The sequence below is a fragment of the Sycon ciliatum genome, chromosome 11, assembly GCF_964019385.1.
Source record: "Sycon ciliatum chromosome 11, ocSycCili1.1, whole genome shotgun sequence".
NCBI classification, from domain to species: domain Eukaryota; kingdom Metazoa; phylum Porifera; class Calcarea; order Leucosolenida; family Sycettidae; genus Sycon; species Sycon ciliatum.
In genome coordinates this window covers 23,136,196-23,149,466 of record NC_088653.1, presented here as the reverse complement: position 1 = coordinate 23,149,466, position 13,271 = coordinate 23,136,196, and the positions used below count along the sequence as shown (strand labels likewise).

Here is a 13,271-nt window from a genome sequence, read left to right as displayed (position 1 = left end):
CTCCATCGACGGAACGGAGTTGTTTCTCCCAACCGCCCCTCCCTGACTTCTTGTCAGGGACGTGATTGACTGTATCCTCGTATGACTCTGTCGCAGTCTGTGATGCCGGCCGTACTGTACTGCAGACGCGTGCTCAACCCCGTTGGAAATGTACGCAACAGTGCCCATCCTCTTGACCAGCCCCAGCAGCAGCACCCTATTATTAAAATTTTGATCATTATTGTATTTCGTCACCTACGGTGTTTTTTTTCACAGAAGCTTTTTTGCGATGCGACACGCGATGCGACAGCCGCGAAACCGGGAAAACCCCAAATCGCAGCCTTGTCGCACCCCACGCAACTGCCGCAACTGGGCGCCATCTGTAGCAAGAAGGACCCATGAGTGTGTGTGATCCCCGGTAGCCTAATCGGTAGGGCACTGTCCCGGAAAGACAGGGGTGCTGGGTTCGAATCCCGCTCGTGGATCCTTCTTTTGCAACATTAGAGAGGTTCTGCATAACGAAAATTCGTACAAACTTTCGTGAACAGCGTGACGAAAATTTGTGCGAAGTTTCGCACGAACTTTGTGTTCTGCACTTTTTCGCAGTACGCGATATTCGCACGTAGATCTACGCATAATGCATACGCAATCTCACGCACGTTGTACAGCCGTGCCCGCCACGTGGCGACACCCACGTGGAACCAAACAGCGTATTTTGAAAAGTGTATACTACAATTGCAGTAACTTATTCATTGCAGCACCCGATAGACTCTATTCACTTCTACTTGCTTCATCAGTGTAGGACACGAGATTTGTTGGGAGCTTGGTTGTGTTAGAAGTTGGTTTGGTGAGAACGATGAACGTAGCGGAAATAAGTGGCGAAGAGAAAAGTGCAGTGCTCTGCTGCCTATTCCTGCTAGCCCATGACGAGGGGGACTTGGATGATGAGGAGTTGCTCATGCTGATCGGCGGTGTGGAGCTGTGTGCTGCCCGTGGCCTCCTTGTAGGCCCCCAGGAAATTGGAATTCGGCTGGATTTCAACTTGCTGGATGATGATGTTTGTCTTCGTCAGTTCAGATTTACGCATCGACAATTGGAAGAGCTGTTCATAGCGTTACAAGTTCCACATAGATTTCGAGCACCATGTAGGACCACGTGGAACGGAATGGAGGGTCTGCTGATTTTGCTGCGTCGGCTTGCCTACCCAGATCGTCTAGGTATGCTGTGTGAGGAGTTCGGTAGAAGCAAACCCGTTCTATCGCTTATCATCAACAGCATGCTGATGTGGATATGGGAGAGGTGGGGAGGCTTGCTGGAGAACCCATTTGCGCAGCCGTTTTTCACGCCAGAGCGCATTGAGGCCTATGCGCAGGCGATTTCTGCCAAGGTTGGTGTGAACCTGAACGTATGGGGTTACATAGATGGCACAGTAAGGCCAATATGTCGCCCAGGTATGCATCAGCGATTGATGTACAATGGCCACAAGCGCGTGCATGCCGTCAAGTATCAGGCTGTTGCAACACCTGACGGCCTGATCACCCATCTGTATGGGCCCATTGAAGGGCGGCGACATGACTCTGGTATCCTCCGTGAGAGTCAACTGCTGGATGCCATGGCCCAAGACATCAACCACCCGCAGAATGAGCCCCCGTTTGCAATTTACGGAGATCCTGCGTACCCGCTAAGCCCCTACCTCCAGAAGGCATACCGCGGCGCAAATCTCCCTCATGACCAGCACCAATTCAACGTGCACATGAATGCAGGCCGCATTGCTGTTGAGTGGGCCTTCGGTGAAGTCTGCACGCTATGGGCATATGTAGACATGAGGAAACAGCAAAAGCTACTGTTGCAGCCAGTGGGCTTGTATTACAAAGTGGCTGCTCTCCTCACCAATCTCCGCACCATCATGCGCTTTGGCAACAAGACCAGCAGCTATTTCAGCATTTCACCGCCATCGATCCAGGAGTACTTGCAACCGTAAGCACTTCCTGAGCTCCATAGTGGATATGTTAGTGGAATTTATCTCCACAACATACCACTGTAAAAGCAATCGGAATTTGTCAATGGACAACAGCTTCTCTTCACCAGGTCTACACAGATTTCTTTGTGATCACAGCACTCAACATTAAATAGATATGTTAGACGTGATGTGCAGATAGATAAAGATAAAGCCAACAAACCAACTCATTTGAATTTGTGACAGTCCCACATCATATAAAATATATGCGTATCATTTCATTTTGTCCATCATCATCTTCATCATGGACATCATGGCTGCATCTTTGCGCTGGTCTGCAGCATCTTTTTTCTCATTTGCTTCGGCCTTTGCTGCGAGCTCTAGCTTTTGCATTTCCTGCTTTGCCCTCAACTCCTCACGCTTGAAGTCAAGCTCGTCCTTCTTCAAATCCAAGTTCTTGCCCTGGATATCACGGTCACGGTCGTTTTTTTCCTTGAGGTAGTCGACGACTGGAGCCATGATGGCACTTGCTCCAGTCGGCCGACGCTTGGCTGCAGGCTCGTCTGCTGCTGCACTCTTTGTTGGTGCTGCTACTGTTGCTGAAGCTGCTGCTGCTGCGGTGGTTGTTTCTGTGATGGTGGTGGTTGTTGCTGCTGTGTGGCCAGTGCAGGCTGCAGCAGTATCACTGCTACTGGTTGATGTGGAAGCCGATGTTCCCTTGCCGCCCAAAGTGCGGCAGGCGCTGTCGCGAAGTTGGAGGGCTACGGCTCTTGACGTTACGGCAGCAGCGGCTTCACGCTCCTGAGGCATACTGCGCTCAGCATAGACCTGAGTGAGCTCCGTCAACAGTTGGGTTTTTTCCGTGTAATCTTCGGCGGAACCAGATCTGAAATGCGAAAGAAGATAGATAAAATAGAACGAATTAAAAGTAATGGTTGCGTCACAGAATAATACAATTGGACATCACGGATAGAAGATGCCTGCACATTCTGCTTATCTACATCACCAAGTACTGGGTAAAGATGAACACAATTCCATATACAGTAAACGACATGCTCATCATGGTTGACACTTGGAAAAATATTATAACGTGTTCTACTTATCATTGCGGTACTTACTGTCGTCTACGCCAGGCATCGCCTTTGGCATGGTGTTCTAGCATTTTCATCAGCCTATCTCGAACGCTCTTTTTCGTTAGCGACCCGAAGCGTGCAGCATCCTGTTTGGCTAGTTCATCCGCTACGTTATCCATAGCTGGAGAACCACGGACGAATGGATTGGGGTGTGCCATTACCTGGCGGAGCAAAATTAAATCCATCGTTAGGTCGAATACAATTCGACATGGCGAATCTGGAAGCGAGGATTGAACAGTGGAGCTGGCAGAGGACTCCATGTTTGAGAGAGAAAAGAGAAAGCGTTGTAAGGACCAAGAAGCGAAAACACAAGCTGAACGAAGCTGACCACTTCCAATCAGGGAGTCAGCAAATAAAGGATGATCCACCTGATATGGGAGCTGAGTGGGTAATTGTGTACAGAAACCCCATCATAAAAGACCCAAATAAAGGACGTCAAATCCGCCTGATAAGTGATATGGCAGCTAAGTGAGTTGCAAAATGCCCATTTCTGGGTAATTGTGTACGGAAACCCCCTGTATACATGGTATAGAAGAACCAAAAAAAGGACGTCAAATCTGCCTGACATCGAAGCTACATGTACATGTACGAGTTGTTGAGGGGCAAAATGCCCAAAAAAAACCATATATAGAAGAACCTTTCGCGTCATTCGGTACTATATGACATGTGTTGCGTATACTCATACCGTATTTGACGGCTCCCAGCTTCCAATCTCACGAAACTTCTCGCGAAAGTTCATTTCGCGTGCCAGGCAACTTTCGCGTCCAAAGTTGCGAAAGTTCGTGCGAAGTTTCGTAGTTCATGACGTATAACGAAAGTTCGTACGAATTTTCGTTGTGCAGAACCTCTCTATTACCAATTTGAACATGAATAGAGCGTCCACAGACAAAGGATCCGAGCCATTTGACTGAAGATGATGAGCAGAATGAGGAGAGAAGATGCAGAAGGACAGAATGGCTGGCGTTATCGAATGCCTTTGATAAGTCCAGGTAGAGTCCGTCGCACAAAGCTTTGCTGTCAAAGGCTCTTCTTATTGAGGACGTCATTTGGACTAGTTGGTCAGTAGTGGACCGCTGCCGGCGACACCCGAACTGGTGCATACGGAGGAGGGTTTTGGCCTCCACAAATGTACAGTCAACTTCGCGAATAACGACTGCGGATATAACGACAATTCGCGAATAACGACAGAGTTTCCATGCCCAGAGCAAAGTCCCATCCCACTGTAATACATAAAATGAGACTTCGGGTATAATAGTCCGCAGTCCAAGTGCTCAAAATGTAGCCCTAAAAAAATTCCGTTCGCCACGACGGGGCACCAAGGTTTGATGTGGGGGCCTGAAAGAGGACCCCTTGAGGTACCCAAAACAGTCGAGAACTGCTTCTAGATCTGGGGCGCTCTCACGATAGAGGCGAATTTCTTCGGGGCAAATCCATGCACAAGTTTCGCGGAGCGTAAGTTTGAGCATGCATCAAACCCACTCAAAAGTTCAAATTTGAAATCTCGCACACTTGGAGTGCCACGTGGTGCGTTTCAGATGTAAAAACGCCTGGACGGTACTCTGTACTGTAGTATTTTAGGTTCTAGCAAGAGTCCATAAACATTATGCACTCTTGGTTCTAGGTACTAGGTCGATCGGGTGCGCCTCGCCTATGCCATGGGTTCACGTATTTTGGCCATACCAACTACAGTGATGAGCTCCTGCCGAGTGCTGGCCGGCCTGGTGCTATCTCCTCTGCGCCGGAACCCGAAACGAATAGAACTCTGAAGTGTATTCACACAATGCCAAGTGCCAAATTTTCTGGCAGCCTGCACGGCATCCGAGGAGTCCGCAGTTCGACGGACAGGACTCATCAATCGCTACGAGCCCATGTTGTTGAACCAGAAGAAAAAAATCTGCCTGTTTTGTGGTACGCTGAAACAAATTGGCGAGCTGTACAACCAAGCAGGCGACATCTCAACTCGTGACAGTGGAAGCAGAAAAGAAATAATTGCGGAACGCTGCTGCCACACGACAAGATCAAAGGATTATGGCAGCAATCAGTTCAGCGAATCTGATCGCTAGAGAGGTACACTCCCATAAGTCTTGCTATCGTTCATGCACTTATGCAGAGACTCTTGCTAGGATTGCAGCAAGCAGACAAAAGACGCACATTGCTGACCTCACTGCCTCATCGAATTCCTCTGAGGATGATTTCTTCTCTGCTGTAGGCAGTGGACTACTTGATGACTGTGTTCAGAGGTGAAGCCAGAATAGTGATCAAGGTGGTTTCCACGACGTTCCCACACAAAAGTGCATGCCTTCATTTTGGTCCTTTCATGTCGGCCGATATTTATATATTTTGTTATTACACAGACAGAAGAACGTGCAGTTGCTGTTTCGTAACTCTGAGTTTCATGAACTGAATCAATCCGATTAGACGAACATTGATACCAGGTCAGTACCTGGGCCTGAGAGTGCTACTAAAATTATACCGAGAATGAGGCAAGCCCAGTGTAACAATTACCATGTGATATGTAGCGGGATATGGAGTGTGTGAGAAAGTGTTAGTTATCTGTGCATTATTACGCGATGTTCCGAGTCGTGGAATCAGGTGACAAAACATACTCCATATCGCGCTACATATCACATGGCAATTAGTCCGCTGGGCTTGCCACATTCATGATATAATTATAGCAGTACTCTCAGGGCAGGGTCAGTATCAATCTTCGTCTGATGATCGATTTAGTTCGTGAAACTGAGAGTTACGAAACCGCAACTGCTCGTTCTTCTGTCTGTGTATTCCGCTCTTTGCCTTCGGCAAATTGAGCCGTCTACGGACAGTGGATGAACGTCACATGGTATATTTTGTTATCATGAACACCGCCCTATGGGAGAAACATGTGGAGAACATAACGGCATAAAACAAGACATTCACGGCGGATGATGCACATTATAAGGATGATGTGCCGCACTGTGTACCGTACTAACCATTCCAGAATGGCCAATCATCAGACAAAATAGTCGAGTGCAAGTAAGAACAAGTCAGTCCGAACAGGGATGGCTACAGTGTGCGATGTGTAGAGTTATGGTCCGCGCGTTATGGTCTTTCTTGAACCAGCTGCAAACCAAGATCGAATTGGTTTTTGGGGGGGGGGGGGGGTGTGCTTTGGCACCCCAAACACCCCTTCGTATGCCCCTGGTGTGGTCGTGTCCGCTGCGGAAGTACAGTTAAAAATAGTTCATTCCCTTTGTTTAACCATACCTGGTCTTTGGGTCACAATATACACAGAGGTTAACTATCAGCATTCCTAATATTTTGCGGAACTATTTCCCTAGTTCGAAACACAGTTGATGCCGCATTTCTTTATGTTTAGGTGGCTGACACACACACTGCATTTTCAGCCACTGCATTGCTGTAAGCCATTACGTTGACTTGCACTTGAAGTAAATGCACTCCTTCTAAGGCCGACTCCGGTGTGCTTGGCACGGTTTTTTCTCATATCAGTCTTTATACACGTAATTAATTAACTCGTCTCATCAGGTTTCCTTTGTGTATTTTGTGGTCACATGTAATTCTAGAACATAATAATTATTAGTATTATTGCTTTGAACTCATCCGTTATGCGATAGTGTGGTTGTAGGTGCACACTGCAAGGTAGTACATGACATGACAATTGTGTCGCATGTTGTGTCATACTGTGCAGTACTATTTCTCCTCTCTACATGCCTATACTTCATCCAAATTCAGTAAAATTTCGTATGCTGGGTCTCCTCAGCCTCTGTGGCTCGAATACAGTTCACAAACATCGCTATGATGCTTGCAATAGCCTCAAAATTCAAATTCATGATCCAGTTGCCATGGCAACGCGTAGAAAAACAATTGTCGCGATTTGGTCAACAAAGCCCCAACACAGCTAATCAAGAGACACATGCCTGGAAAGCCCTGCTCTTGCTCTTTCATTTGGTCATGTCAAACCTTGGTGCCCTTTCGTGGCGAACGAAAAGTCACAATTCTGTACCCTGGACTGCGGACTATAACGACACTTCGCGAATAGGACACCTTTTTGATGCCCCGCCGAATGTCGTTATAAGCGAAGTTGACTGTAGTCATTTGCTTGCTCATCATGCTTTCGAACACCTTCGCAACTCCGTGGAGCAGGCAATGGGGCGATAAGAGCCAGGCCTGCTTTTTATTTTTTTTATTTTACTATAGGGCTTGAAAGTGATGACGTCAAAAACGGCCAGGGAGTACTAAGTTGACATCAGATTTCTATTTTGGATCCATTAAGGTGTGACTTTGCTATTGCCTCAGTATGTGGGTGCATAGCAACCCACTCATGTCGTATGCCGGGGTGACTTCTACTTCGCCACCAGTTGTAACCCTGCCCCCAGTAGCCAAATCAGTCAGTTTCACTGGTTACATCACCTTGCTGAGAGTAAGACGGCTTGAAATGTGCTTGGATCCATACAAAAGCTGGATCCAAGTGGATCCAATTTTTGAATTTTTGAAATTGTTGCTATGCTGTGACGTAGCACTTTCAAGCCCTATTGACACAGCCCTACTGTAAAACGAGTGGAGAACAAAAAGAAACGAGGAAAAGAACAAGACATAGGGGATGTAGAGACGACGTGCTGGTGTGCTGGGAGCAACTCAACCGACCAGAGGTCTCGGCGACGTCAGTGTTGCGACTAGGCATCGAAAAATGGGTGGAGGGGAGGGGGGGGGGGTGCACAAGACCAACTGCAAAACAAAAAGAAGCTAGAGAATACCACAAAAATAATAACTTGGTGCGAAATAATGAGAAGACAAGAATTTCTTACTTTTACGACGGGGCTGCACCAGTAGAAGTTTTTCAGAACCGCTCACACTAGCCACAGAGCGGTTTTTATACAGGTAATAATGACGCCCAAAAGCGCTAAATACGAAATTAAGAAAAAGGAAATCATAATAAAACCATGATTTATAGCGCTAAAGCTGCACCAAATAATAATAATATAAATTATAACTAAACCGGGTGGAAAACCAAGAAGTCATAACAAACGAAACAAACTATTGATAAAATTTAATGTTGCTTCCTGAACCTTGTATACCGGGATAACAATAGAGGTTTTCCAATCTGATGGAACCATACTAGGCCTTGACAGATTATGCTAATATTTTCGTGAAATTATGCTTTTCGCATTGCTGAAGAAATTGCAGAATTATGCTACTTTTTATGCTAAAAGTTATCATATTATGCCGCATTATGCTCACATATGCTGCTAATGAATAACGGTTATGTGCAAAATAACAGAGGAATTTTTTTGTAGAGGGCGGTGTACTGTAGTAGCAAAAGTTCAACGGGGTCAACGCACCTTCCGACCTAGCTACGACCGTCACTGATTGTAGTGGACTGGACATGTTATCAAGGGAGTCGTAACCCTACGACTTCCTGGTGCATCTACTTGTACTTGTACTTGTAGAACATGTACAACTGTATGGAATTTGATGCGAACAGGCGGATTATTCCGATTTTATGCGATTCGTATGCAATTTGCCTCGAATTATGCGATTATTCGATTTTGATAGGAATTATGCGAAAAATTATGCTAGCATAATCTGTCAAGGCCTAAACCATACCAGAGGTGATACTGAGGTTAAACATAGCTGTTAGTGAATCGGAAATACTGGGAGCTGTTTCTCGAAGGATTCGATCAGGGAGGGGTCCAGACGTGCGTTTGTACCGGGGAAGGTGTGATAGGGTCCAAAGAACACTAGTGGTACTCAATTGCTGAAATTCGAAGAGCTCGACAACCGTGACTGTGGGTAGCTGTGTGCAGTCCGGGGGGGGGGGGGGGCTTAGAAGGAGGTGAAGAATACTGAGAGAATAGGCGAGCTAGCACGTCAGCCTTCTCTAGATCGCTTGTAGCCGTTAAAATTCCATCCGACAGATCAGGAATCGGAGCCCGAGGCTTAGAAAGATTGCATGGTTGTTTGGCTCTCTGCCACCACTTGTTAGCGTAAAAACGTCGCTTTGCTTTGCGAATTTCGGCCGTGAACGCATTCCTTGCAAGACGGTAGACTACCCAGTCCGTTGCTCTGCCAGATCGTTTAGCTGTTGCAAAAAGGCGGTCACGGTGTCGACGGAGACGGTGGTGTTTTGCACAGAACCAATGCCGGTTGCTGCGATGATGTAGGGCTTGTCTCTGCGGTACATACTGCTTGACCACTTCTTCAACTTTATGAGACCACTTTAACCAAGCCTCTTCGATACTAGTCGATGTTGTGACTGATCTGAGAAGGTTTAGATTGGCAATGGCCTGATTAAGTTCATTCCAGTCTACCTTTGAATAATCGTATATCAACGCCGAGGACCTAGGGCTCGCTGCGTGCTTCTGTTTTGAGTTATACTCAAAATCTACAATCACAGGGCAGTGATCTGATACTGGAGGTAATACCCACTGGTTCCTAGCTGCTGTTGGGTTAGTAGTTGCGACAAGGTCCAGAAGAGAAGAGGTTTGTCCAGCTATTGAGTATCGAGTGGGCTGGCGAACCAGTTGTGTAAGATTTATGGAGTCAAACACATTGGAAAGATGTGGTCCAGCAGGGCTATTGGAATCAGATGGTAGCCAGCAGCTGAGCCGCGCATTGAAGTCACCGATTACTATAGCTGTCGCTGCGGGGTCTTGAACTAGCTCGATGCATGCCTGCAGACTGCGGGAAAAGTGGGCAGGGTCCTGCCATGGGGGTATAGCAACAGAAGAGAATGGCACGACTGCGGCCAGTGAACAGTTCAACACAAATAATTTCTACACTGGGATCACTAGGCTGCAGGTCTGGCCGGTGGGAATAACGTACAGATGGGTGGATGAGGAAGGCAACACCTCCCCCGCGACGGGTTGTACCCTGGCTGTGGTCCTGACGGAGGATGCGGTGATGCGGGGATGGTAGAAGAAGGGCATCAGGTACGTGTTGTTGGAGCCAAGTTTCGCTTATGCCTAGTAGATCTACGTGAAAGTGGGCTGTAGCGAATAAATTAGAGACTTCTTCAGCTTTAGAAAGCCAGCTGCATGTATTAAGGGTTGCAATGCGTATTTGGGAATGGGGCTTTAAATCGGGGAGGATAGATGAAAAGTTAAAAGCTTGTGCGTTGACAGTAAATGGCGCAGCGAGAGGGTTTAGGACCGTCACTGGTCTGTGTGGGGGCATTGTGTGCGGGGTCTGAGGGTAGAAGGGCGCTGCGTCGGGATTGAGACCAAATCATTACATTAAATTTTGGGTTTTCCTGGGTACTGTCGTATTGCTTGTACTTCCTCTGGGAGGCTTCTTGGCGTTGTCAGGTGTGGCTCGTTGGGTCGCTGGTGGCTGTGCGGACCTGCTTGGCCTGCGGGTAGATGCGCTTGAGAGGCTTTCATCCTCGCTGGTTCGTTGGTCGTTGGGCTTCGAGTCTAGGTCTACTTCTCTAGACTTGACATTACCAAATTCATTTATAGGCAACTTGTGTACACTCAAAAAAGCAGTGCATCTCACACATCATCAAGTAATTATTTCAATGTTTCGGTCTACATGACCATCGTCAGGAAGGAAGTGACCATGGAAAAAGCAGCGATTTTTTTAAATAAGGAAAAAAAGGAGAGAGACAAAGTGACAATAGTCGAAAAAAGAATATGGCCTCTGTGCTTCGTGTGCTGGCTTTCTTTATGCTGTTCCACCCATGGAAACATTTCCCGGTGGGTCTGGCTTATCGCCTTCGAAAGAAGTGAATACAGGAGACATACATGTACATGTACTAATGCAGGGATGAATTTATCCTGTATCGCATCGCAGTTTGCGATGCAAAATTGATCTACTGCTACTCAAAAGTCACCATGACTCGCAGAAAAGTGCGATACATACAGGCTATCTATGCCTAGTTTGCACTGTCAAGTAACATGCATACAGTGCAGTGTATGTGGTGCAGGTACTCTCAATCTGGGTGCACACGTATGCTTCAGTCGTTTTTTCTGCAAATTGGGCTTTCAGGCATCACTCTCAAGAAGGATAATGTGGTAAACACCCAACCTTCAAAGAAAAATGCTAATCAAAATCAAAGACTGCTACACAATTGTGATTTTGTATAGCAGAAACTGCTATGCAAAAATATGACAGTAAATTCATCCCTGTAATGGCATGTAGAGCCTAGGATCTAGGATGGAGGGATAGAATGGAATTAAAAGTAGTTTATGCAAGAATTTATAAAGTTAGAAAGGGTTTGCTCCCCCACACATCGCCCAAGTGGCAACCACTATTTCGTACAATTTAGAAAGTTGTTGAGGAATACCTGGCATTCCAGGGTAGTAGACGTCATCTGCCTGAAAGTCCAGATACATGTACGTATTCCCCAACACCTAGGTATAGAGGGTAATCAACTTGCCAGGGTTAGAGGTTTGTCTGTGTCTAACCTTTAGACGCACAAAGTGTTTTGGTTAAAGGTGCAAGAAAAAACGAAAAAATGTCACGGTTCGCATCCGTAAGAATGCCACCACCCTTCATGGATCAAGGCAAGAACCGCAAGAAGCGGTCGATTAAAATGTTGTGCTGAAGACACAGTACGAGTAAATGTCAGACTCATCTGGGGACGAGGGTTGACATTGAGCCTTCACTAGCACACTGACGATTTGAGGTAGAATCATACCGGCCGTACGTTTTCTGGAGCAGCTGCTCTCTTCCTCTCCTCGTCTCCATGGCTTTGGCAAGTTGGCACCATTGGTCAAGATTGTCTTCAGTCTGCTTGCACACGTGGTGTTTGAACTTGGCTGACAAGACTGGACTTGTGATTAGCTCACCTCTATAACTGTGGTGTTGCGCGTACTTCTCTGGTGAGGCCGCCGTGTCGCTGATAAACGCTATGGCATCATCAAGCGTCCGAAAGCGAGACAGATCGACGTAGGAAGAATTTGTAGGAGCCACAAACTCGTATCCTGGCATTTGACCCTGGCTCAGCACTATGGGTACGGTGCCTAGTGACAAGGCCCGATGAAACTTCTCCGAAATGTAGTCCATACATATGGCATTCTCAACAGCAAAATTATACAGATAGTTTTCCAGCGCGGGCTGGACATTAGCGGGGAGCCTATGATTGTGGAGACAGCCGCCCATACTGTGAACCTTAATCTTCTGCATCATGTACTTCAACAAATCTTGACGGCCACCGAATGACTGGCAATTGGAAACCAGAGCTGACACCGGAACTACATTTCGCTGGCCGTACGGTATCTTCAGAGGCTTCACATATTGTTTGCAAAAGCATTCTCCTGGCTCAGTGAACGAGTGGCGAATATCACTGGTCCAAGCGTACGATCGAAGCAAGTTTATTCCAGACATCCGAGCGACATTGTTCTTTCTACTGGCAACGTATGGAGCTTCAGTGCTTGTCGCCATAAACAATTGGTACTTGTGACCCTTGGAGGGCAGTGGGTCAGGAAGCTCTGGAGCTGCGAATTCTATGATATCAGCAACAGCAAACATCTTGCGGTCCGTTGTGTAGATCATGTCAATGCCGTCACAGCATCCAAAGTGCAACAGGCCATCACTGGGAGGGAACATCGTGAAGTTGTTGTCGCCAACCACAGCATTCCAGTAGAGTATGATAAGTCTCTTTCGTGGATTCTGGCAAATCTGGACCATCCCCGGGTGTTGGCATGTGGGCATAGTATTTTTGACAGTGTGTGGCCAGGAAAAGACTAAGCCATACTGTCCCCATACTTTAGATGTCTGAACTAGCTTCTTATGATGTGGCTCATGAGCGACTGGTATCTTCACCGAGCCATTATCCTGGAGTGGGCGCTTACTCACGTCCCGTGCATGAAGTACACGCCTGTCGATTACTGGTAAAGTGAACTTCCACAATCCCCAAGCTGATAGTGATGCGGCGAGCAGGATCACAATGATCGGCTTTAGAGTTTGCTTCGAAAATGCTTCCGAGGCCATTCTTGTGATTATTCCACAGACAGATGAACAAGCAGGTTGCTCTGTCTAAGCCAGTTACTTTTCACACACAAAATGTTACCAACCACACAACAAGCCGACCTGTTTGGGAGCTATTACACGTTGTATTACCAGGAGATAGGCAACAATTGCCGCATACAATATGCAATATTCTGGTCCAATGCCAGAGCTAGTATTGCAAGCACCGCTGTGCGTTAGTATGGCCAATGCCGACACCAACTGGGGCAACAAGTGCCCGGCGAGAATTCAGACGT

General features: G+C 46.9%; 2 protein-coding genes across 2 annotated transcripts; both read right to left on the bottom strand.

The window, feature by feature from the left end:
• Positions 1-2,209: 2,209 nt before the first annotated feature.
• LOC135827604 (uncharacterized) lies at positions 2,210-3,453 on the bottom strand. Its single transcript, XM_065340074.1, has 2 exons — positions 3,055-3,453; positions 2,210-2,822 (listed from the first exon to the last, which is right to left on the bottom strand). The coding sequence occupies exons 1-2, from the start codon at positions 3,327-3,329 to the stop codon at positions 2,210-2,212; spliced, it is 888 nt and encodes a 295-aa protein (XP_065196146.1). The 5' UTR covers positions 3,330-3,453.
• Positions 3,454-11,637: 8,184 nt separating this feature from the next.
• LOC135827193 (alpha-(1,3)-fucosyltransferase B-like) lies at positions 11,638-12,696 on the bottom strand. Its single transcript, XM_065339721.1, has one exon. The coding sequence runs from the start codon at positions 12,694-12,696 to the stop codon at positions 11,638-11,640; it is 1,059 nt and encodes a 352-aa protein (XP_065195793.1).
• Positions 12,697-13,271: the final 575 nt, after the last annotated feature.

What these genes read in the sequence shown, in the direction of transcription:
- LOC135827604 (XM_065340074.1), bottom strand. Translation starts at nt 3,329, where the DNA reads ATGGAGTCCTCTGCCAGCTCCACTGTTCAATCCTCGCTTCCAGATTCG. An exon ending in GATGCCTGGCGTAGACGACA is followed by an intron (nt 2,823 to 3,054) that starts GTAAGTACCGCA and finishes TTCGCATTTCAG; the next exon opens with ATCTGGTTCCGCCGAAGATT.
- LOC135827193 (XM_065339721.1), bottom strand. Translation starts at nt 12,696, where the DNA reads ATGGTCCAGATTTGCCAGAATCCACGAAAGAGACTTATCATACTCTAC.